The sequence below is a fragment of the Oncorhynchus gorbuscha genome, linkage group LG10, assembly GCF_021184085.1.
Source record: "Oncorhynchus gorbuscha isolate QuinsamMale2020 ecotype Even-year linkage group LG10, OgorEven_v1.0, whole genome shotgun sequence".
NCBI classification, from domain to species: Eukaryota; Metazoa; Chordata; class Actinopteri; order Salmoniformes; family Salmonidae; genus Oncorhynchus; species Oncorhynchus gorbuscha.
This window is the reverse complement of record NC_060182.1, coordinates 17,794,735-17,820,343: the sequence shown is the minus strand read 5'-3', so window position 1 is coordinate 17,820,343 and position 25,609 is coordinate 17,794,735. Positions and strand designations below refer to the sequence as shown.

Sequence of the window (25,609 nt, the reverse complement as noted above, 5' to 3'; positions counted from 1 at the left end):
GCAATTTCAAAATTTATTGAGACTGATTGGTTTTGCAAATAATAGTCAAGCTAATTCCACTAAACATGAAGTTAGAAAGAGGCGTGGGTTAGCCCTTTAGGCTAGCCCTCACAACAGGACGGTAGGGAAGTTCATGTTTGGCTATAAAAACGCTCAAGTGATCAGTACTATCATATACAGACGACCTGCTCACTTTAATCCTCCCAAACAGATCAAGGGGTTTGATTATTCAACACATCTTTGTTACAAACACAGGTTTATGATAATCAATATAAAGTCAGTATCATATTGAACAATATTCCCAACAAACAACTGTCAAGTTTCAAGTGTCTCACTTTACAAACGAAAGACACCTTGCCAAATGAAAAATAAATAATACATATAATAACAATATAAATGTATATATATATATATGAAGGTATACACACATCACTCTTAGTAAAGAACAGAATCTAAAATAAAATGCAAGAATTTTGAAATATAGTAAAATCTAGATATAACCATATCTATGGCTTTGTGATTTGCACATGTGAATCAAGCTATACAGGCTAAATAAGGATTGCAATTTTGTACGCATCTAAGAGCAGAATACAAATATTTATCTGCTGAAAAGCAAACAGTTTTAGATGTGAAATGAACCAGTTTTGTGCAGACGCCAGAGACAGAGCTTTGGTATGACAAATGGACAAAGGCTTGCAGTTGAGACCATGGAATCAGGGCACAACGGGTTAATGAACACAGTCAGGAACAGAATCTACTGAATACTGTAACACAGTAACATAGGTCCTCAAAAACAAATTGCTGATATGTCTCTCAAAAAATCACTATTTTCTCAACTTTTTGCACCTGTGATTTAGATAAAATATATTTTAAAAATCTCTATCCATCAGATTTCTGTATCTCCCTATCTCTTGAAACACACCCACGTCTAAAATGTATCGAGGCACATTGTTGAGGGGATTGGATGGCAAATGTTTCCTGAATTACAACACCAAGACAAGGAATAAGAAGACATGCCGGCAGGCAGACAGGTGATGGTGAGGAAGTGGGTAAAAACATCTCAGTGGTCACAGGAGTCTGGAGTGGAAAAGCACTGGATGGATGTCAGAGAAATAGCCCTGCTATTCCTTCCAAATACACGGCAGCTCTTGACAATCCCTACATATTCAACCATTAACATTCACAATATCCACACAACATCATTCATTTTCTTTCTGAAACCTTCAAGAGATTAGAAATTGCTAACAGACAATAAATAATACAACTTAAATAAAGCTTGCCATCACATATGGAGAAGGCGTCAGGAATCAGTGAAATGAAACACACACTCGAGGGTTGTTCTGTAGATACAGTGTTTAGCACTGGGACTGATGGGAATGGAAGTGTGGCAGACGGTAATGTTTGCAACCAACTGTGGCTACACAACTATAATTCCAAGAGGCAGCCCTGTGGCCCACTTTGTCCCTTTCCCTCATAGCATTCAGGTGGAGGTTGATGTTTATTGTAATGAATCTTGCCCTGGAGGCAGACGTTCGTATCGTAAAAATTAATTAAAACAAAAACTAGCTTTTTGGTCTTAATTTAAAGTTCGGGTGAGGCATTATGGTTAGCAGTGTGGTTGAGATTAGGGTTAATGTTAGGTTTAAATTCAGATTGTCTGACTTTGTGGCTGTGCCAGCTATTGACCGCTCCGCAGAGCTGCCTCCAAGGCAAGATTAATGACAATAAATGCCAACTTTCCATTTAGGCACCCTACCCCAAAACATGTCTTGTAGGTCTGTAAGAATCTTGCCCTCTGTTAGGCCATGTTGACATTTGCCTTATATTATTTACCCCTACCTAATCATTTCAGACTTACAAAAAGTGCACAGGGGTAGATTGGACCAGGGGTAGATTTGGAATTGGGCTTATATTTAGGATAAACAGTAGAACACAACTTTGGAAACCAGGGCAACAAGGACAATAAAGAAAAGAGGGTTAAAGATGCGATCTTCAGCAGGTCTATAGCCTAGCAAGTCACAAGGCCCTTCATATACAATGATACCGTATATATACACACAGCATGTGCACTTTGAAAACTGTTTCAAAAAAATACATGATTTCAAAAAACAACAACATCCAAACTACAACACAATTATTAGACCACAATAAATTGAAATATGTGCACCTACATCTGCACACGCACCGTTGAAACAAAAGCACTTGATACAACGCATTCGATCATTTTTGGTATGATGTTAATTCATTTGTGTATGTTAGTAATATAGACGCTTGTGCCATACCATACATATGTCGAATCCATATCTAAGGCCTAGATTCAGTCAAGCAGTAACAGGTGATAGCCAACACTCGCATAGCTGATGTTTTGGAGGTGTAACTGCGTTGGAGCTGTCAAATCGGTGAGCAGCTGCCCTTGATGCTTCTCATGAATCCACACCTGTCCCACTCGCATTTGAAGTTCAGAACGAAGGTGTAGTATAGAAATAATGACACTCAAAATGAAAATCATTCAACGAAATAATGAGGATTTGTGTCAGCTAAATCAAGGTGTAGATTACATCTCACATTCCAGTGTTCAAACTTGTAAACAGGGCTGCATCTCTTAATGCGACTCTGTGCAGCCAATGGCAATGTCACTTCAGGTATAATGCCGGGAGCTGCGTGTAGATTTGACAACTCTAGAGCCGTTCCACCTCTGATACCAACCAAACAACTGCTATGAGGATGCCAGCTAAAGAGGATCTGATTGAACAGAGCCCTAAGAATAAATTAGCGCCTCTGATTTTTTTCTTCTTTCTCTGTAAAAACAAATAAAACAGAAGAGCAGAGATGGCATGATAGAACTGTTAAGAAACACCTTATAGCTTGCTCTCCACAAGCTCTTCTTCTAATACAAGATATCAAATATAAAAAAGAAACGCACAATAAAGCTTAGCATCCAGAACTTAATAACGATAATAATAACATCATATCATAGTTGTGATCATCATCATAATAACATCATATCATAGTTGCGATCATCATAATAATAACATCATATCATAGTTGTGATCATCATAATAATAACATCATATCATAGTTGCGATCATCATAATAATAACATCATATCATAGTTGTGATCATCATAATAATAACATCATATCATAGTTGTGATCATCATAATAATAACATCATTTCATAGTTCTGATCATCATAATAATAACATCATATCATAGTTGTGATCATCATAATAATAACATCATTTCATAGTTCTGATCATCATAATAAACATGTTTTAACATCTTAAGAAAATCAATATACATCTCACACGCTTGCACACACACACGAACACACACATCCACACACGCTGTGACTACAGAAGGCGTTAGACGGAGCTGAGAGAATGTCTTTATACAGTAGTACAATAATCCCACAAATGTCTGTTAATAAATAACTTTTTGAAACGAAACAAAGCGTCATAAAGCACTCACCAGAACAGGCCACTCTCTGGGTGGAATCTTAAGCCGAAGCCTGACTTATTTTACAAACTGAAATGAACATTATCACCAAAAAGAAAGATGAACCATTCATTAAGGTTCACTAAGATGTAAAAGTGTGCATATTCTGTATTTATAGTGAAATATAAAACTTATAATAAAACAACAAAGGTTTTGAAGAAAGTCTGCTTCTAAACACAACCGCTGTCCATAGATACAACTTGAGATTCAAGGTAAGAAAAAAGAGATGGAATGTCCATGTAGAATAGGTCCATAGTGTGCTTGTGTTGGCATGAGTTTTCACCCATCATCATTGTGTGTGTAATATATCTCTCTCGCTCATTCTGAGAGGAAATATCTGAAGTAAAGATTTACATTTATGTCATTATGCAGACACTCTTACCCAGAGCGACTTACAGGAGCAATTAGGGTTAAGTGCTTTGCTCAAGGGCACATCAACAGATTTTTTACCTAGTCGGCTCAGGAGGGATTCAAACCAGCAACCTTTCGGTTACGTGCCCAATGCTCTTAACTGCTAGGTTACCTGTCGATCTGTGTCCTCTCTCTGAAAGTAGAGAATTAAGAACACTTACATCTTACATGTCCCTGCATAGTGTTCACTCTCACGCTCTTCTTCTCTGTCTCTCTCATACGTCTCTCTCTCCTTCTCTCTCCAACTCCCTCTCTTGCTGAATACACTAATTGCTGTGGCTTGTTTGTATGTAGATATGCTCAACCTTTCGTAATTCTCATCACAGCTCAACAGAAACACATGGTAAACTTAAGTGTCGAAAGAACCAATTGAAAGGCATAGGCAGTGAAGGCTGGTGGGAGGAGCTATAGGAGGACGGGCTCATTGTAATGGCTGGAATGGAATCAATAGAACGATATCAAACATATTGAAACCACATTGGACTCCATTCCAGTTATTTAATTCCAGCCACTACAATGAGCCCGTCCTCCTATAGCTCCTCCCACCAGCCTCCACTGGGCATAGGCTATTGTAATCAGCAAACTTTGCACAAGTATTATAATATCCATATATTTATATATCATAACAGTCATGAGGACATACAGTATATATCCTTAAAGGTAGGTGCGGTCACCGAGTTGTGTAGGTAAAATCAGATTGAACATGTAAACCACGGGTTGAGAGCATTTACAGGAGTCTAGTCGACGTTAAAGTGCAAGTCTGTGGCAGTTTCACTCTGCAGGAGACAATGGGCCAACCGCTGCCTGACGGGTGCAACTTTACAATAGATAAAAGACTGTCTCATACATGAATCGAGACCGTCCTCAAATTAATAGAAACTGTCCCCAAATGAATAGAGACTGTCCCCAAATGAATAGAGACTGTCCCCAAAATAAATAGAGACTTTCCCGCAAATTAATAGACTGTCCTCAAATGAATACTGTCCCCCAAAAGAATGAATACTGTCCCCCAAATTAATAAAGACTGTCCCCAAATGAATAGAAACTGTCCTCAAATGAATAGAGACCGTTCCCAAATGAATAGAGACCGTTCCCAAATGAATAGAGACGGTCCCCCAAATTAATTGAGACGGTCCCCCAAATGAATGAATACTGTCCCCAAAATGAATAGAGACTGTCCCCAAATGAATAGAGACTGTCCCAAAAATGATTAGAGAATGTCCCCCAAATAAATAAAGACTGTCCCCCGACTAAATAGACTGTCCGCAAAATGTCTAGAGTCTGTCCCCCAAATAAATACAGACTGTCCCCAAAATGAATAGACTGTCCCCATAATGAGTAGAGACTGTCCCCAGATGTAGAGACTGTCCCCAGATATAGAGACTGTCCCCAGGTGTAGTGACTGTCCCCAAAGAAGTAGAGACTGTCCCCAAATAGGACTGCATGGCAACAAGACACCACCTTGGTGTTTTCCCAAACTGTTAAAGATCCATCGTATCCATGGCAACTGTGACCATAAACAGTCATGGTTCAAAATCAGCTAAGATGTTGAATGAGTCCTCATTGGTCCCAGTGTGATGGAGGTGAACATCTAAACCAATGGACAGACTCTGATATGGTCCTCATTAGAAACAAACAAACAAACAAAACTTTGTTTTTTTTCTCTCAATCGTTCTCTTTCCGCCATGGCAGTCCTATCATCAGCACAGGGCTCATCTTGTGTGTGTATGTGTGATGCGTGTGTGTATGGCATCTGTCAAGGGTTTAGATCATTGTCGGGTACCGCCCACATATCCCACTCAGAGGAAGGCCCATGTACACATGGGTAAAGAGAGCTGTGTCTGCCTAAGATCCACAATAGATCCTAACTGATCCTAAGAGATCCAGCTGAAATCCTTCTCGCTCCCATTGTGCTGCTCCCCCTCTGGTGCAGAGGAGTTGCTCTCCTCCTTGTCATTATCCATGGCTCCGTCTCCCTCTGTCATCATTCCTGAGTCATCCTTCCACTTTCCTCCCTCCTCATCCCCCTCTCCCATCATCTCTCCATCCCCTTCCGTCATCATCTCTTCCTCCCCCTCTCCGTCGCCTTCGCACTCCACCTGATCGTTGTGGAAACGGTGATCGCTGGGATACAGCTCATCTTCGGGCGACATGCCTCCGCCTGCTTCCCGGTTGTGGTCCATGCCCCGTCCAGAACAGTCAACACAGACACCATGGCGACGGGAGCCATGTTTGATTCCAACACTGGCTGCCGACATGAAGACCCGACTGCAGACCTTACACACATACTTCTTATCTTTACTGTGGACCTGCAGGAGAGATACACACATACTTCTTATCTTTACTGTGGACCTGGAGGAGAGATACACACATATTTCTTATCTTTACTGTGGACCTGGAGGAGAGATACACACATACTTCTTATCTTTACTGTGGACCTGCAGGAGAGATACACACATACATCTTATCTTTACTGTGGACCTGCAGGAGAGATACACACATACTTCTTATCTTTACTGTGGACCTACAGGAGAGATACACACATACTTCTTATCTTTACTGTGGACCTGCAGGAGAGATACACACATACATCTTATCTTTACTGTGGACCTGCAGGAGAGATACACAAATACTTCTTATCTTTACTGTGGACCTGGAGGTAGAGATACACACATACTTCTTATCTTTACTGTGGACCTGGAGGTAGAGATACACAAATACTTCTTATCTTTACTGTGGACCTGGAGGTAGAGATACACAAATACTTCTTATCTTTACTGTGGACCTGGAGGTAGAGATACACAAATACTTCTTATCTTTACTGTGGACCTGGAGGTAGAGATACACAAATACTTCTTATCTTTACTGTGGACCTGGAGGTAGAGATACACAAATACTTCTTATCTTTACATTTACATTACATTTAAGTCATTTAGCAGACACACATACTTCTTATCTTTACTGTGGACCTGCAGGAGAGATACACACATACTTCTTATCTTTACTGTGGACCTGCAGGAGAGATACACACATACTTCTTATCTTTACTGTGGACCTGCAGGAGAGATACACACATACTTCTTATCTTTACTGTGGACCTGCAGGAGAGATACACACATACTTCGTATCTTTACTGTGGACCTGGAGGTAGAGATACACACATACTTCTTATCTTTACTGTGGACCTGCAGGAGAGATACACACATACTTCTTATCTTTACTGTGGACCTGGAGGTAGAGATACACACATACTTCTTATCTTTACTGTGGACCTGCAGGAGAGATACACACATACTTCTTATCTTTACTGTGGACCTGCAGGAGAGATACACACATACTTCTTATCTTTACTGTGGACCTACAGGAGAGATACACACATACTTCTTATCTTTACTGTGGACCTGCAGGAGAGATACACACATACTTCTTATCTTTACTGTGGACCTGCAGGAGAGATACACACATACTTCTTATCTTTACTGTGAACCTGCAGGAGAGATACAAACATATCAGCACAGATGTTGGCCGAAGACTCTCTAGACGGAATTCCCCGGCATTGCAAAACTATGAGAACTCAAAGCTAAGCCCTTAATTAACCCTCCCCCCTCTTCCCCTCCCCCTCTTCCCCTCTCGCCTCTTCCTGACTCCTCCTGGAAGAGATGAGATTTACAGATTTACAGCATGTGTGTGTGTGTGTGTGTGTGTGTGTGTGTGTGTGTGTGTGTGTGTGTGTGTGTGTGTGTGTGTGTGTGTGTGTGTGTGTGTGTGTGTGTGTGTGTGTGTGTGTGTGTGTGTGTGTGTGTGTGTGTGTGTGTGTGTGTGTGTGTGTGTGTGTGTGTGTGTGTGTGTGTGTGTAACTATACATGTGGGGACCAGAAGTCCCCACAATAATTGTAAACAAACAACAATTTGACCAGCTGAGGACATTTTCTTGTTCCCCACATGATCAAATGCTATTTCTAGGGGGTTTAGGGTTCAGGTTAGAATTAGTGTTAGGGTTCGAATAAGGTTTACGCTTAGGGTTAGGAGCTAGGATTAGTTTTAGGCTTAGGGCTAGGGTTAGGAGCTAGGATTCGTTTTAGGGTTAGATTTAGGATGAGGGTTAGGTTAGGGTTAAGGTTAGGTTAAGTTTAGGGTTGGGTTAGGGTTAAGGTTAGGGTTTGGGTAAGAGTACAGGTTAGGGTTAGGGTTTGATTTAGGGTTAGGGGTTAGGGAAAATCGGATTTTTAATTGTGTGTCCCCACAAGGTTCCCCGCACATGCGTATAGTTAGTATTAAGAGAGGATGAACTGATCCTAGACCATGGCCTATCTGCGCTGCCTTAATTACTGCAGTGGGCTAAATCAGGGTCACAGTGTGTTTCTTCGTAGTCAAACAAATCTACACTGCACAAAAATATAAACGCAACATGTAAAGTGTTCGTCCCTTGTTTCATGAGCTAAAATAAAAATGGCCAAGATAACCCATCCACCTGACAGGTGTGGCATATCAAGAAGCTGATTAAACAGCATGGTCAGTACACAGGTGCACCTTGTGCCGGGGACAATAAAAGGCCCTGCAAGGCCCACCCACGGCTGCACCCTTTCCCAGTCAAGTGAAATCCATAGGTTAGGGCCTAATGGATTTATTTCAATTGACTGATTTCCTTAAATGAACGGTAACTCAGTAAAATCTTTGATATAGTTACATGTTGCATTTATATTTTTTTTCTGTATACTTTGAAACAAAGGTACACACCTCACACACATGGTTATGGGCTTAAAAAAAGAAGACCTGTACCATGTCAGATATGGAGTTGAAATGTATTACATTTTGAGTTTGCAACCCAATATTACACTTTATATACATCAAAGAAGACTAAAATTTAAAACTGTTGGACGTAGTAAAATCAGATTTTGGGCGCATTTTTTGAAATCATGTTAATTAATTATGAAAAAAATTAATATATTCCACTCATGAGTCCACTAGGTAATTTGACTGTAGGAAAGGTGCTACAGCGAACAGCAGGGCAAGTGCATGACTCAGCTCACTGCTGCACCCCGGTGGCAACTGTCTGCTACTGCACCGTACTCACCAGTGTGTGTCTCTTCATGTGCTCTCTCCTGGTGAACTTCTTGCCACAGATCTCACAGGGGTAGGGCCTCTCGCCCGTGTGGGAACGCATGTGCCTCTTCAGGATACACTGGTGCATGGCAGAGAAACTACAGTAGGGGCACTTAAACTTCTTACGGATCACTGTGAAGTCATTCACTGTGAAGAGAGAGAGAGAGAGAGAGAGAGAGAGAGAGAGAGAGAGAGAGAGAGAGAGAGAGAGAGAGAGAGAGAGAGAGAGAGAGAGAGAGAGATAGAGAGAGAGAGAGAGAGAGAGAGAGAGATAGATAGAGACAGAGAAAGAGAGAGAAAGAGACAGAGAAAGAGAGAGAGAGAGAAAGAGAGAGAGAGAGAGAGAGAGAGAGAGAGAGAGAGAGAGAGAGAGAGAGAGAGAGAGAGAGAGAGAGAGAGAGAGGGAGGGAGAGAGAGAGAGAGGGAGAGAGAGAGAGGGAGAGTTAAGACAATGTGACTTGGCTGAGTTGTTTATTTAAATTGTTTAAAACGTCTACATCAGTTAGATGTGCAATTTGAGTGACAGGTTAAATTGATCAAAGGTTTACAAGATTACAGAGATCAAAATTCAAAAGTGAAACATTGTTTCCGAGGTCAGGCAGATGGCGAGGCTTATATGAACCCCACTTGTACCAAACTAAATGCTAGGCTGGAAGCAAGTGGAAATAATGTGTGAGTTTAGATAAATACAAGAGATGATTCGGACAACAACATGATATTCTAATGGAGACACAGTGATCACTTTCAGGTGGAACTGTTAGCAGGCATAGTGTGCCTGTGATGGCCAATACAGCACGGCTTGGGACAATGCTTTTCTGATCAGCATCCAGGTTCCAAACAACCTGTTTTACAAGATACAATATCAGTACTTGTTGCATTTCCAACTTGTCTAAGTCCTATCATCAACTGATTCCAGAAAGTGTATGGCTGTGGATTGACTGCATTGTGTGAATGGAATGTTGGGATATTGGCAGTTAATTTGAAAATCATTTATGGAATAATTTCTCTAAAACGGGTTGGCTAGCTAGCTAACAAACATACAATGCAGATATATTCTTCAAATTCATTATTTTACAGAATATATTATCACACAATATATTATCACAACCATGGTTTGTGGTCAACCACAAACAATGGTTGACCAACTCCCTGATCAAAATGGCTGACCTTCATCCCATCATAAGAAGGTTCATGTCCATTCCAGTATTCTAAATTCTAATTCTATGGTCTTAACAACCCCGATGCCAACCTAAATGTCAGTCAAATTTTCACTAGCAACTAGTCTGTCTAAATAGGAAGGTATGAATAAACAAAAAACATTATCAACAACAACCAGGAAATTGTCAATAATACTCCCTGTAGAAGAGGTCTCTCTTTATTCAGGATCTAGTCTATTGGATCACACAAAGAATACATCTCAAGTAGAGATAGAGAGACATTACATTAGACACGGTAACGCTTGGATAAAGGCCTACAATAGATTTACATATCCATATTACATAATAGATCAACTCAGGGTGAATTAGGCAGGGATCAATACACACAGGTGAGGTCAGATAAAAACAAGGAAGAGCTAAATATGTACAAAGGTGAAGTCACGTAAAAGGGGGAGAGAGGATGGAGAGAGATTACAACACAGCAGGGTTTGGATAATTAAGCAATAAGGCCCGAGGGGGTGTGGTGTATGGCCAATATACCACGGCTAAGGGCTGTTCTTACGCCCAACGCAATGCGGAGTGCCTGGACACAGCCCTTAGCCGTGGTATGTTGGCCATATACCACAAACCCCTGAGGTGCTTTATTGCTATTATAAACTGGTTACCACCGTTATTAGAACAGTAAAAATAAATGTTTGTCATAACCATAGTATTATATGGTCTGATATACCACAGCTTTCAGATAAGCAGCATTCAGGGCTCAAACCACCCAGTTAATAATTGGCTTTATAAACTGGGTGGTTCGAGCCAAGAATGCTGATTGGCTGACAGCCGTGGTATATCAGACCGTATAAAATGGGTATGACAAAACATTCTTATTCTTTAGCTCTACTCTGCTAAAAGCACACATTGCACATTGTGCATTATTTTCCAGAGAACGCATAGCCCCTCGTTGATGATCTCTTACATGATATCTCCACATCGCAACATTATTTAGAGTAACAGGTAAACCACAGGAGGAGTCAGGTACTAATGAGATCAACACACCTGAGGTCGAGGTCTTGCTGGATATTCACAGAGTGCAAGTCAGGTAAAAGGAGGACAGGACAAACACAGGGCTGCCATGTTGAAAGTTCCTGGAATTTTGCAACCCTACGATCGCATAGTGTAAACAGGACTGTAAAACCACACTGCTGTAATTCAGCTTTTACAGCCTCCACTAAGCCCATCAGATCCAAGTCTGGACAAAAGGTTAAGTAGATGCTCAAGCAGACATCTGTGTGTGTGTGTGTGTGCGTGTGTGTGTGTCTTATCCGGACTTTGACTATATGTGGCAGGCCAAGAAGCTTAATAGATTGGTTGAGAAGAAACCCCAATCAACATGACAAACAGGCTGTTCACCTCTGACATAAACAGAATGTGGATTAGAAAGGCTCAGGGAGTCAGAATGGAGAGTATGAATACAACACTGTTATCCAGCCTCACACTGTTATGCCCAACTTGGTTGGGAAACACGTGGCGTAACTCTAAATTTCATACAGATCCTGCATATGTGTCAATGGGAGATTTGCACAAAATGTCCTCAAGTCAAAAGACGCAGATTGATTGTTCAACCTGACTCACTCTGCCAATGTGGAATCACGGTAGGGGGAACTAAAGTAAGAATGTAGTCTATACCTACAACTAAAATAATGCTTTTTCCATACTCATACAGTATGCAGATACATATTTTGTACCTGGTTAGACAATTTAGGAAAGGAAAAAGTAAGTGTAAAAAATGCATGATTTTATATAGTATGTGTGTACTGTATATTTCTCCATAACTATAACACACAAACACAACAACAAAATAATCAACCTCCCAATGTGTTTTTTCGTTCACAGTTTATTGATTACAGAATACAAACTACCCTAGAAACATGACACAAATACATATCGATCTTTGATATTTGGAATTAAAAGACAAAAAATACAGTCTAAAATGCATTGTATTTTTGCTCTAAGAATTTACTAAAGAAAATCCCAATATTGCAACCGAAATCCACCTCATTGGCTCTTTTTAAAAATGTCTCCTAACCAGTCTGGTTCACATGAGAGAAGCCTAGCCTGCTTTCCTGTTTGACCATAGGCCAGAACATTCATTCTCTCTGAGGCCAGCTCAGGGACAAGTTCCTTAAACAAGATGACAAGTTCCACTTAACATGTTGGTCTGTTCTCATACCTGGTTATGTGGAAAACACCAACACGACATATGAGACACGTCTCAAATGACCCCCCAGTCATAATGGTTGAGGCATAGAATTAGGAATTAGAATAGTTTGATAATTGAATAGGATCTGTATAAGGTTCCATGGAAGGGTATGGGCACAGACAGGACACACATTGACCTAGACTGACAAACACAGCTTTAGATTGTCACTGATCTTCGGGGTTTGACACCCGGCTTGCTTTTTGGGGCAGCTGCATTTGTAAAAAGTAGAAATCCAAATGTGATTGAATGAGTGGTTGGTTGATTGTTTTATTGGTTGATGCACTTCCAGAAAATCAGGACATTACAGCTAACTTCACCAATGAAACTGTACTACAGTCACATCAAACAGACAGAAAAATACGCTTTTTACCTCAGAATGAGGAAGTGGAGGTATTCTAGTATTCTAATTCCTATTTTAGGAGTCCTAGCTCTCAGAGAATAACGTTTGCGGCAAGACAGCATTTTAGTCAGAGCACTCAAACACTGTGACAAGTGTATCCTTAAGGACCACCAGAGAAAGAAAGAGAGAGAGAGCTTTGTGGTTCTATAATTCAGTTCCTGAAATAGCATCAATCCAATGACCAAATTATACATGCAAAACACATTCAACGCACCTTGTTTTCATGCAGTAACAAGCAGGAGGAAGACAAACAGTCTATAAGGAATTCCATTTCAGATACAGTAAGTGATATGTTTGTCCTAGTTCCTAGTCCCACCCTGCCATCCACAACCATTACTCCCTGCCTGTAGCCCTACACTAATTCAAACAGTATATCAACCATAGACTGTGACTATGTTACAATGGACACTCTGAACCTCTCAGACAACACCATCTAACCTCCTATCTCCCTCCCCCATCTTCTCGCTGTCACTGGCTCTCTCTCTTTCCACTCCTTTTCCACCCATCCCTCTCCAATCCTCCCCCCTCCACTCCAATCCTTACCCTTCAACTTCCTCCCACTTGTTCCTATGACGACAGAGAAGTCATGGCCCTCCTCTGCCCACTTCCTCTTATGTTGTTGTTATCTGGGGTTCTTGAGATGTCCCTACCCTTTATCTTTATTTAACTAGCAAAGTCAGTTAAAACAAATTCTTATTTTCAATGACAGCCTAGTAACAGTGGGTTAACTGCCTTGTTCAGGGGCAGAACGGCAGATTTTTACCTTGTCATCTCAGGGATTCGATCTTGCAACCTTTCGGTTACTAGTCCAACATCCTAACCACTAGGCTACCTGCCACCCCAACGTTAACCCAAGGAGGGGTCGTCCCAAGGAGGGGTCGTAGGTCAGTGAGGGCTGGAGCTGAGAAGAGCCAATTACTATTCTCCATCAGCTGGGCTTATAGAGGGGGTGAGGAGGATTTGGGTCAGCGCACAGAGAGAAAGGAACTTGAAACAACTCTAACCCCACCCCAACCCGCCCGGAAGCATGTCTGTATTGTTTTAAGTGGCTTTGGTCCTTTCATCTCCACTGATCTAAAAACAACACAGGACGGATGTAGGAAAACATGTCAAATGCCCGTCACAAACACCTGTGTTCACCAGTCAACTTCCTGCATATCATTTATTTTTTATTTAACTTTAATTTACCTTGGCAAGTCAGTTAATAAGAACAAATTCTTATTTACAATGAAGGCCTACCTCGGCCAAACCCTCCTTCAACCCGGACGACGCTCTGCCAAACCCTCCTTTAACCCAGACGACACTCTGCAAACCCTCCTTTAACCCAGACGATGCTCTGCCAAACCCTCCTTTAACCCAGACGACGCTCTGCCAAACCCTCCTTTAACCCGGACGACGCTCTGCCAAACCCTCCTTTAACCCAGACGACGCTCTTCCAAACCCTCCTTTAACCCGGACGACGCTCTGCCAAACCCTCCTTTAACCCAGACGACGCTCTGCAAACCCTCCTTTAACCCGGACGATGCTCTGCCAAACCCTCCTTTAACCCAGACGACGCTCTGCCAAACCCTCCTTTAACCCGGACGACGCTCTGCCAAACCCTCCTTTAACCCAGACGACGCTCTGCCAAACCCTCCTTTAACCCAGACGACACTCTGCCAAACCCTCCTTTAACCCGGACGACGCTCTGCCAAACCCTCCTTTAACCCAGACGACACTCTGCCAAACACTCCTTTAACCCAGACGACGCTCTGCCAAACACTCCTTTAACCCAGACGACGCTCTGCCAAACCCTCCTTTAACCCGGACGACGCTCTGCCAAACACTCCTTTAACCCAGACGACGCTCTGCCAAACCCTCCTTTAACCCGGACGACGCTCTGCCAAACACTCCTTTAACCCAGACGACGCTCTGCCAAACCCTCCTTTAACCCAGACGACGCTCTGCCAAACACTCCTTTAACCCAGACGACGCTCTGCCAAACCCTCCTTTAACCCAGACGACGCTCTGCCAAACACTCCTTTAACCCGACGACGCTCTGCCAAACACTCCTTTAACCCAGACGACGCTCTGCCAAACCCTCCTTTAACCCAGACGACGCTCTGCCAAACCCTCCTTTAACACGGACAACGCTCTGCCAAACCCTCCTTTAACACGGACGACACTCTGCCAAACCCTACTTTAACCCAGACGACGCTCTGCCAAACACTCCCCTAACAACTGTGCACCGCCCTATGGGAATCCATGATCTCGGCCAGTTGTGATACAGACTAGAATCAAACCAGGGTCTGTAGTGATGCCTCTAGCAGTGAGATGCAGGCCCTTAGACCGCTGCGCCACTCGGAAGCCCAGGGTCTGTAGTGATGCCTCTAGCAGTGAGATGCAGGCCCTTAGACCGCTGCGCCACTCGGAAGCCCAGGGTCTGTAGTGATGCCTCTAGCAGTGAGATGCAGGCCCTTAGACCGCTGCGCCACTCGGAAGCCCAGGGTCTGTAGTGATGCCTCTAGCAGTGAGATGCAGGCCCTTAGACCGCTGCGCCACTCGGAAGCCCAGGGTCTGTAGTGATGCCTCTAGCAGTGAGATGCAGGCCCTTAGACCGCTGCGCCACTCGGAAGCCCAGGGTCTGTAGTGATGCCTCTAGCAGTGAGATGCAGGCCCTTAGACCGCTGCGCCACTCGGAAGCCCAGGGTCTGTAGTGATGCCTCTAGCAGTGAGATGCAGGCCCTTAGACCGCTGCGCCACTCGGAAGCCCAAAAAGCTTTATCAAAACAGATAAAGGAGAGGAACTCCGTGTGCAGAAACATATATCAATACCTTTCCTCAAATCCAACTAGGCATAATTCAGTGCAAAAACATTTGCATGAACGTTACCCTCTCAGGGCTGTTGTATGTGTCACATGTGAACTTATTGTAGGCCTGCTCTGAATGTATGAGGGACCTCTGTTTTTACATCTGACATGTGTTATCTCAAAGACACTTCCTGATTTGAAGGTTACAAACAGATTATTGTAGCATTGTTTCAGACTGGAGGGCACTCCGCTCCCAGAACAAACCTCTGATGTTAGTGTACAGAATCAACGCCGACAGGGAATGTGTAGTACATATGATTACCTGCAGGTAGTGCTGATGTGTGGTGACTAGGGGTCAGTTTATGAGCAGTTTTAGTGGTATGTAAAGAGTAGGAGATCCAAATCTCCCTTCCTAATATGGAGAAGAGAGCTTCAGCTGGCGACACAGAGGGAGACAGGGGGCTGGGGGATAGAATAAACACCACATGAACCCAAGTAGAAGAAAAAGGTTTCGCTATACACTCTAAGGTCAGTTCTGTGCTTTCCCACGGATGGTTACGATGAGGATTTAACAAAGGTAAGCTGATTCTAGACCTGATTCTACCCAGAGCTATCTCCAACAACAGCACCAACAATGTGATATGAGCACCCCTGATCGTTCAATCAATGCACTCCATAAGCAAGTGACAGCTGTACAGAACGACAAACAGACAGACAAACAAACACATATTGATACATAATAAAACAAAGCTGGAACTCAGGTGAGCCGTTACAGTACATTTTCACTGGTCACTTTGCATAGCAATTGTGGTTTTTAAAAAGATGCCTAAAGGCTTCTTCAAAATATAGGCCGCCGCCTACATACACTGGACAGTATTTACAAAAGTATGTGGACACCCCTTCAAATGAGTGGATTCGGCTATTTCAGCCACAACTGTCGCTGACAGGAGCACACAGCCATGATCTCCACAGACAAACATTGTCAGTAGAATGGCTTTACTGAAGAGCTCAGTGACTTTCAACTGGGCACCGTCATAGGATGCCACCTTTCCAACACGTCAGTTATCAAATTTCTGCCCCGCTGCCCCGGTCAACTGTAAGTGCTGTTATTGTGAAGTGGAAATGTCTAGGAACAACAACGGCTCAGCCAACGTGTAGTAGGCCACACAAGCTGACAGAACAGGACCACCGAGTGCTGAAGCGCAGAGTGCGCAAAAATGGTCTGTCCTCGGTTGCAACACTCACTACCAAGTTCCAAACTGCCTCTGGAAGCACAAGAACTGTTCGTCGGAAGTTTCGTGAAATGGGTTTCCATGGCCGAGCAGCCACACACAAACCTAAGATCACCATGTGCAATGCCAAGCTCGCCACCATTGGACTCTGGAGCAGTAGACACATTCTCTGGAGTGATGAATCAAGCTTCACCATCTGGCAGTCCGAAGGACAAATCTGGGTTTAACGAATGCCAGGAGAACGTTACCTTCCTGAATGCATAGCGCCAACTGTAAAGTTTAGTGGATGAGGAATAATGGTCTGGGGCTGTTTTTCATGGTTCAGGCTAGACCCCTTAGTTCCGGTGAAGGGAAATCTTAATGCCACAGCATACAATGACATTCTAGACGATTATGTGTATCCAACTTTGTTGCAACAGTTTGGGGAAGGCCCTTTCCTGTTTCAGCATGACAATACCCCCGTGCACAAAGAGAGGTCCATACAGAAATGTCTTGTTGAGATTGCCATGGAAGACCTTGACTGGCCTGCACAGAGCCCTGACCTCAACTCTATCGAACACCTTTGGGATGAATTGGAATGCTGACTGCGAGCCAGGCCTAATCGCCCAACATCAGTGCCCGAACTCACTAATGCTCTAGTGGCTGAATGGAAGCAAGTCCCCACAGTAATGTTCCAACATCTAGTTGAAAGACTTCCCAGAAAATTAGAGGCTGTTATAGCAGCAAAGGGGGGACAAACTCCATATTAATGCCCATTATTTTGGAATGAGATGTTTGACGAGCAGGTGTCCACATACTTTTGGTGATGTAGTGTATGTAAAAACCAAACTTTTTATGAAAGATCACTCTTTAATCTTATAAATGTACAAATATTACACCGGTAGTAGAAAATATATAAGTGCTCTAACATATAACCCCAATTGGGCCCACTCAGATCTACTCTCATCCAATGGGAAGAGAGATACCGGTTTAGGGAGGAAGTGATCCTCTTCAGTGCAATGAGACCACAGGTCATTCATCGACATGGGTATAATGTCTTTGTGTGTGTGTGTGTGTGTGTGTGTGTGTGTGTGTGTGTGTGTGTGTGTGTGTGTGTGTGTGTGTGTGTGTGTGTGTGTGTGTGTGTGTGTGTGTGTGTGTGTGTGTGTGTGTGTGTGTGTGTGTCTCTGTATGCATCCATGCTCAATCGACCACATTCACATGGTGATGATGATTATTATGGTTGCTATGGGCGTCTACCTTCATCTCATGATGCAAGCCCCACAGTCTCTCAGTAACCCCACCCTGCCCCACCCCCATGCCGACCCCTCTCCCTGACTCTGACTCTACCCCCAGCTGGTAGCACACCTTGACGTGCGTGGCCAGGTTCTTTTGGGTACTGAATGCCTTGGCACAGGCTGGGCAAGAGTGGCCTCTCTCTCTGGAGTGTACGGAGGAGAGGTGTCTGTGTAGATCAGTACGGTCTCTGAACTGTTTCAGACAGTAGGTGCACTGCATCAGCTTCCTCTTGAAGTGGATGGTCTTCTCATGCCGGTCTGCATTGGACTTGAGCGTGAAGGTGGCTGGACACTGGGAGCAGAGATACCGTGGTGGAAAATGCTCGGCCACCGGGAGGCAATAGAGAGACTGGGAATGAATGAGGCCCTGAGAGTAGGCTTGAGTCTGGTTGTGGTGGTCGGCTAAGGGGCCTTGTGGGTCAGGCCAGTCCAGGGAGAGGGCCGTGAGAGACAGGGTGTGGCGGTACTCATGCTCCCTGAGATGCTCCAGGCTGCTGAACAGCCGTTTGCACAGGGAGCAGGCCAGCTCCTGTGGCCAAGCAGGCCCCGACAAGGCCCCTCTCCCCCTACCTGCTGACACGTCCACCCTGGACACACCATGCCTCCCTTCAGCCATCTGATCCCTCTCCATGGGAGATGGACGACACTCCAGAACTGAGAGAGAGGAGCAGAAGAAGGAGAGAGAGGGAGGAGGAGGAGGGGAGAATGAGAATAGGGGGAAGAGAGGAGGGGGCAGGAGGGAAAGAGGAGGAGAGAGAGGGAGGAGGAGGAGGGGAGCATGAGAATAGGGGGAAGAGAGGAGGGGGCAGGAGGGAATGAGGAGGAGAGAGAGAGGAGGAGGAGGAGGAGGGGAGAATGAGAGTAGGGGGAAGAGAGGAGGGGGCAGGAGGGAATGAGGAGGAGAGAGAGGGAGGAGGAGGAGGAGGGGAGAATGAGAGTAGGGGGAAGAGAGGAGGGGGCAGGAGGGAAAGAGGAGGAGAGAGAGTAAAGAAAGAGTGTGGGAAGGAAAGAGAATGAGAGATAAAGAGGTGAGAACGACCACCACTTATGTCGTGTATCAGAAAAATCATTCCTACCTATACTGTGACAGTGGTGAAATATGGTCTAAGGAATTGATCATGTATATGCTATCTAAAATGAACCCATTCTAGGCCCAATACTTACCTGTGTTGTATCCCTGCTTAGAATCTTCTTCATCCTGCAACACAGGATGCACAGTTAACACATACAAACACCCTGGCTCCAATGTAATGTATGGATGAATATTCTTTGGGCATGCAGGCAAGGTAAGGCAAGCTGTGAACACACTCACACAGAAAGAGAGAGACCCACACACACAGACACACACACACAGACACACACACACACACACACACACACACACACACACACACACACACACACACACACACACACACACACACACACACACACACACACACACACACACACACACACACACACACACACACACACACACACACACACATATAGTTGAATAAACAAAAGGCACATAAAAAGAAGACAAAGTGTTAAAGAGAGAAAAAGTCAGAAAGCAAAAAAATGGTTAATGGATTAATAACTCAAATAAACAAACACATAAATAGAAACATAGATGAAAAAGATATCAGTGTTTGGGTGTGGTCTGATCTAAGGGCTGTAGTGTGTGGTCTGATCTAAGGGCTGTAGTGTGTGGTCTGATCTAAGGGCTGTAGTGTGTGGTCTGATCTAAGGGCTGTAGTGTGTGGTCTGATCTAAGGGCTGTAGTGTGTGGTCTGATCTAAGGGCTGTAGTGTGTGGTCTGATCTAAGGGCTGTAGTGTGTGGTCTGATCTAAGGGCTGTAGTGTGTGGTCTGATCTAAGGGCTGTAGTGTGGTCTGATCTAAGGGCTGTAGTGTGTGGTCTGATCTAAAGGCTGTAGTGTGTGGTCTGATCTAAGGGCTGTAGTGTGTGGTCTGATCTAAGGGCTGTAGTGTGTGGTCTGATCTAAGGGCTGTAGTGTGTGGTCTGATCTAAGGGCTGTAGTGTGTGGTCTGATCTAAGGGCTGTAGTGTGTGGTCTGATCTAAGGGCTGTAGTGTGTGGTCTGATCTAAGGGCTGTAGTGTGTGGTCTGATCTAAGGGCTGTAGTGTGTGGTCTGATCTAAGGGCTGTAGTGTGTGGTCTGATCTAAGGGCTGTAGTGTGTGGTCTGATCTAAAGGCTGTATCTAAAGGGCTGTAGTGTGTGGTCTGATCTAAGGGCTGTAGTGTGTGGTCTGATCTAAGGGCTGTAGTGTGTGGTCTGATCTAAGGGCTGTAGTGAGTGGTCTGATCTGAGGGCTGTAGTGTGTGGTCTGATCTAAGGGCTGTAGTGTGTGGTCTGATCTAAGGGCTGTAGTGTGTGGTCTGATCTAAGGGCTGTAGTGAGTGGTCTGATCTGAGGGCTGTAGTCTGTGGTCTGTGTGGAATTGCAACACAATCACCCATTACTCTTTTTACTGTAAAGTAACAGGTGGAGGGAGAGAGAGAAATTAGGATAAAAAGAGGGAAAGAAATGGAGAGCGAGAGAACGAGAGAGAGAGACGGGGGGGGGGGGCGAAGACAATAGGGTATTCAATATTTATTCGTATCTCTGGTTGGGGGTTACAGATTAACTTTTGTTTGTTCAACGACCCCTCCCTATGGGTGTGTGTGTTCATCCCCAAACTAAAGCCTACCCCTCCTCCTCCACCTACACTAACCATATCTCCCTCCTTGAAGAACAGAACACCATGGTCTGGGCAAACAGATGGCTTGTCCACAGAGATAAAGAGCCTTGTAGGGAGGGAAGTCCACTGAAACCAATTGCTGCTCCTACACACACACACACACACACACACACACACACACACACACACACACACACACACACACACACACACACACACACACACACACACACACACACACACACACACACACACACACACACACACACACACACATGCCCATCCACCCACCCTCACACACCCACAGTGGCAGAATGGAGAAGGTCATTTCTTGACCCTCTTATTGTCTAGCGATATTGATTCTATTCAGTCCTGAAACCTTTCTGTTATGTAAAGCATCTGTAGGACCACATTGTTTCACCAGACCCCTAACATTACATCTATTATCACTGCTAACTACTTCCCATCAACTCTAAACTAGATGTATGCAATCTCGGGTTCTAGATGTAGTCTATGGGCTTTTGTTAAGACATTGTGCGTAGGAAAAAATCATAGAATTTAAAGGTAATAAAATCATGAAAAAACACCCAGAGGAAATGAGAAGTGAACAAAGACACACAGCCAAGGTTAGACAGACAGATTAGAGTCTAACCTGTCTGTCTAACCTGTCTGTCTAACCTGTCTGTCTAATCTGTCTGTCTAACCGTTGGACAGACAGGTTAGACAGACAGGTTGGACAGACAGGTTGGACAGACAGGTTAGACAGACAGGTTAGACAGACAGGTTGGACAGACAGGTTAGACAGACAGGTTAGACAGACAGGTTAGACAGACAGGTTAGACAGACAGGTTAGACAGACAGGTTGGACAGACAGGTTGGACAGACAGGTTGGACAGACAGGTTGGACAGACAGGTTGGACAGACAAATAGATATCACCGGTAATAACACAAGTAATAAGAACAGGAAACACAACAGATTCCACACAGTCAGCTAAAATAGGGTGAACAAAGACACAACACTAGAGGGGCTGTGGAGGGAGATATGACCCCCAGGGGTATACAACCCCCTACCAACCCCACCCCTACTGCCAGGGTATAAAACAGAAGGAGTAGGATGAAGTTGCCCCTGGACACTGATTTCAAGTCAGGTTTACATTCCTCCTCCTCATTGTTAAGGTTATAATCTAGAGAGGATAAACTGATCCTAGATCAGTGTCTTAAGGGCCAACTTCCACCCGGGGTGAACATGGATGTTTCTGCTTACCTCTGGTGGGAGCTCAGAGGGCTCGGGACCCTCAGGATTCTCTTCTACATTCATAGCCAGCTCCTCTGAGCGTGAGTGGAGTGCTGCGCTGGGTCCCCCAGCCCGCAATCCAGGGGCCATCAGGGGCCCGGCCTCAGAGGGCTGCAGGGGGAGTGTGGGCGGACGGAGGAAGGATGGCGGGGGTGGTGGAAGAGGAGGCGGGAGGAGAAGTGGAAGAGGAGAGGAGGAGAAGGAAGCAGCCCCTTGTTTGCTATCAAATGTGGCCCCTGTTGTGGCCCCTGGTCGGATTGTTGCACTTCGGAGGTGCTGCTGCTGGTGGTGGACGTGGTGGAGGCCTGAGGAGCACAGGAAACGAGGCTCACCCACCCACTCAGGACAAACTGCAACCATCTGTCTGCGTCCACACAACAGCAGCACAGAGAGAGAGGGGGCAAGGGGGCACAGTGAGACAGCTGCAGCGCCACGGCTAACCCGACGCAGATAAAAGGAGAGGAGAGGAGGAGGAACGAACAGAAAGACTTGCTCTCCTCTCCACTGCCAGCAAGGAGGAAAGGTTTAGGAGTACTCTCTGGTACTCTCTTTTCTCTCTCTTTTTTCGTTCATCCTCTCCTTCTCCTTCCACCCACGTGCACGCAGAGTGGACGGACGTGTGTGTGCTTGTGCGATGTTTGAGAAGACGAATGAGGATCTTGTATTGTCGAATATAAAATACTGAATTAGAGCAGCTGTCTATGAGAGCATCCATTTTAGGGAGAGAACCGTAACAAAGGTAGGTCTAATCAGGAAAACACCCTGCTCCTTCAACTCGCCCTCACAGTCTCACATCAGAATTACACGTTCATCCATGTTTCTCAAGCGCACAATTTTTAAGTTGTTCCAAACATAATATTTCAAAACGTTTAAAGTTAACTTTAGGCATTATCTCCACATTTTTAAGGTTTGGGTTAAGGTTAGGCATTAACTCTGAATGGTTAAGGTAATGGTTAAGGTTTGGGATAAATCTCAAAATCAACTATCTATCGCTGGATTTGAACATACAAACTTTGGCACGAGAGGCAGATGCTTCCCCATCCGCCATCCATGTCCACAACACCCTAGCAGAACCAAAACCTACTTAAAGGTAACAGCACTGGCGTTTAATACGGACTTGCATCACGGGTTACCTGGCTGGCTCACTAACATTCAGTATATGAGAGTGAAGCAGACAACTGATTAACACAGTGAACATGGATTGCTGAATCCTTAAAATACCATATCACTCACCCACACATTCACACATATACTGTAGGTGTATCCAAGGTAACACTTCCATAGAGATCCTGGTGCAATGTAAAAGAAAGTGTGTGTGTGTGTGTGTGTGTGTGTGTGTGTGTGTGTGTGTGTGTGTGTGTGTGTGTGTGTGTGTGTGTGTGTGTGTGTGTGTGTGTGTGTGTGTGTGTGTGTGTGTGTGTGTGTGTGTGTGTGTGTGTGTGTGTGTGTGTGTGTGTGTGTGTGTGTGTGTGTGTGTGTAAAATATTACTGTTCTCAGATTTTTTATTCATAGATTTTAGGTGTATTAAATGTGCTTTTGTTTCAAAACACTACATCCATTGTTTAGCTAGAATGGAACGTACGTATCCTGTATATTTGACTGATACGTGATTGGCTCACCTAGATATCTTCAGATGACTCAACTGTAAATCACTCTGGATAAGAGCATCTGCTAAATGACTAAATGTAGATGTTTTACATACAGATCTCATATTACCTGGAGTCATTTAAAAAAAAGGATAAATGTATGTCACAAATGTATCGTTTGTACTTTATTAAAAATATACTTATTTGTTATATTTGACTGTGTAAAACCTAGCAGTACTACTTATTTCTCTGAGAGTGAGGTGGATATATAGAGTTTAAAAAAACATGATTTGTCTCTCTGTAATGAAACCATCAAGTGATAGATTTGAAACAAACACATGTCATGATTAAATAGTGAGAAAAAACACCAATCTCTTTCATACTCTCTTTAAACAATAGAATTTACCAAATTTACCAACATTTCGGAAAATGGAAAGAAACTCCATATGGTGTTCGTTTATAAATGTGTTGCTGTGTGTGTGTGTGTTTGTGTGTATGTGTGTGTGTGTGTGTTTGTGTGTATATGTGTGTGTGTGTGTGTGTGTGTGTGTGTGTGTGTGTGTGTGTGTGTGTGTGTGTGTGTGTGTGTGTGTGTGTGTGTGTGTGTGTGTGTGTGTGTGTGTGTGTGTGTGTGTGTGTGTGTGTGTGTGTGTGTGTGTGTGTGTGTGTGTGTGTGTGTGTAGGCAGTTTTTCAGGGAATGTCTCTAGAGTTATGCAGTGGGTTAGACATCCCTTCCCCTCTTCTCCTCTCCTCAGCGGACACAATCACAAAACCATGAGGCTCCACCATGGACAGATTCCTGGAATGTTCAACTGCCGCTCCCTCCACTCCCACTTACTGTAGACACACACATACACACATACACACACTCTCCATTTCCGCCCTACCCCAGGCATTGTCAGTAGGGGAGGAGAAAAGTGGGGTGAAATGGTAGGAGGAAGGGATGAGAGAGCGAGAGCGAGAAACGAGAGAGCAAGAGAGCAAGAGAGCGAAAGAGAGACAGAGTGAGCGAGACAGAGAGAGAGAGAGAGAGAGAGAGACACAAGAGAGACAGAGACAGAGACAGAGACAGAGACAGAGACAGAGACATGAAGCAGATCAGACCAGGGTTGAAATGAATGTGGTGTAATAGCAGATCAGAATTCATGGGTGTTCCCTGATATCAGGAAAAGCTTATTGATACCTACCATTGGTCAGTTCCGGTGTTATGAGACTGATGGTTTCTCGACACAGATTATTTGATTATATAGTAGGCTAAGATAACTAACCTGGCAGGTTAGGTGAATTAGCGTGGCAGGTTAGGAAAATAGTTAGGTTTAGCGACAATGCTACAGTTGTCAACAACTGTTGTCCCCGGCGTGAAACATACGGCCACGGAACAATGGTGAGCAGTAGTGGATGTAACTTGATATCAAGAAATGCCCGATATCAGAAGGCACCCATTATTGCAGTTTGGAATTACACCCTTCTCGTTAAAATACATGTGTATTTAAATATTTGTATTTCAAATATAAATCTTCATATTTATTGTTAATTTTTATATTTATTTTTCAAATATGTATCTGAAAGTAATTTAAATACAGCAAATAGTATTTGAACCCAGGTGTGAAGCAGAAGGGTTGAAGAAGAAGGGTGGTTGACTGGGGCAAGGGTCAAGGGTCAAGGGGCAGAAAAGGGACACAAAGGTAGCAAACGTGGGCCTCTAACTACTAATTCCTAGATCCAACGTTTCCCCCCACAATACAGTTAAGTACATCACAAAGGACTAGCTAGAAGGGTTTCATATGGGACATATACAGTATAGTGCAATGCACTACTATTGTAACTAGATATTAGCACAGTATTCTGTAATTACTATGTTACTATGTGCTTTCTAGATAATTATCAGGTGTGTTTGGGGATTGTAAGATAAACAACACTGGT

The 25,609-nt window shown here is 43.9% G+C and overlaps 1 protein-coding gene across 2 annotated transcripts in view; it reads right to left on the bottom strand.

Annotated features, from left to right (window-relative positions):
- The window catches only part of LOC124045608 (zinc finger and BTB domain-containing protein 46-like), a 145,608-nt gene continuing 119,999 nt past the window's right edge, over nt 1-25,609 (bottom strand). For both annotated transcript variants that reach the window (XM_046365018.1, XM_046365016.1), the window contains exons 5-6: nt 8,983-9,158; nt 1-6,217 (exon numbers count right to left, since the gene is read on the bottom strand). In XM_046365018.1, coding sequence (XP_046220974.1) covers nt 5,783-6,217; nt 8,983-9,158 — 611 coding nt within the window. In that variant the 3' untranslated portion in view covers nt 1-5,782. The remainder of the gene's footprint in view (nt 6,218-8,982; nt 9,159-25,609) is intronic.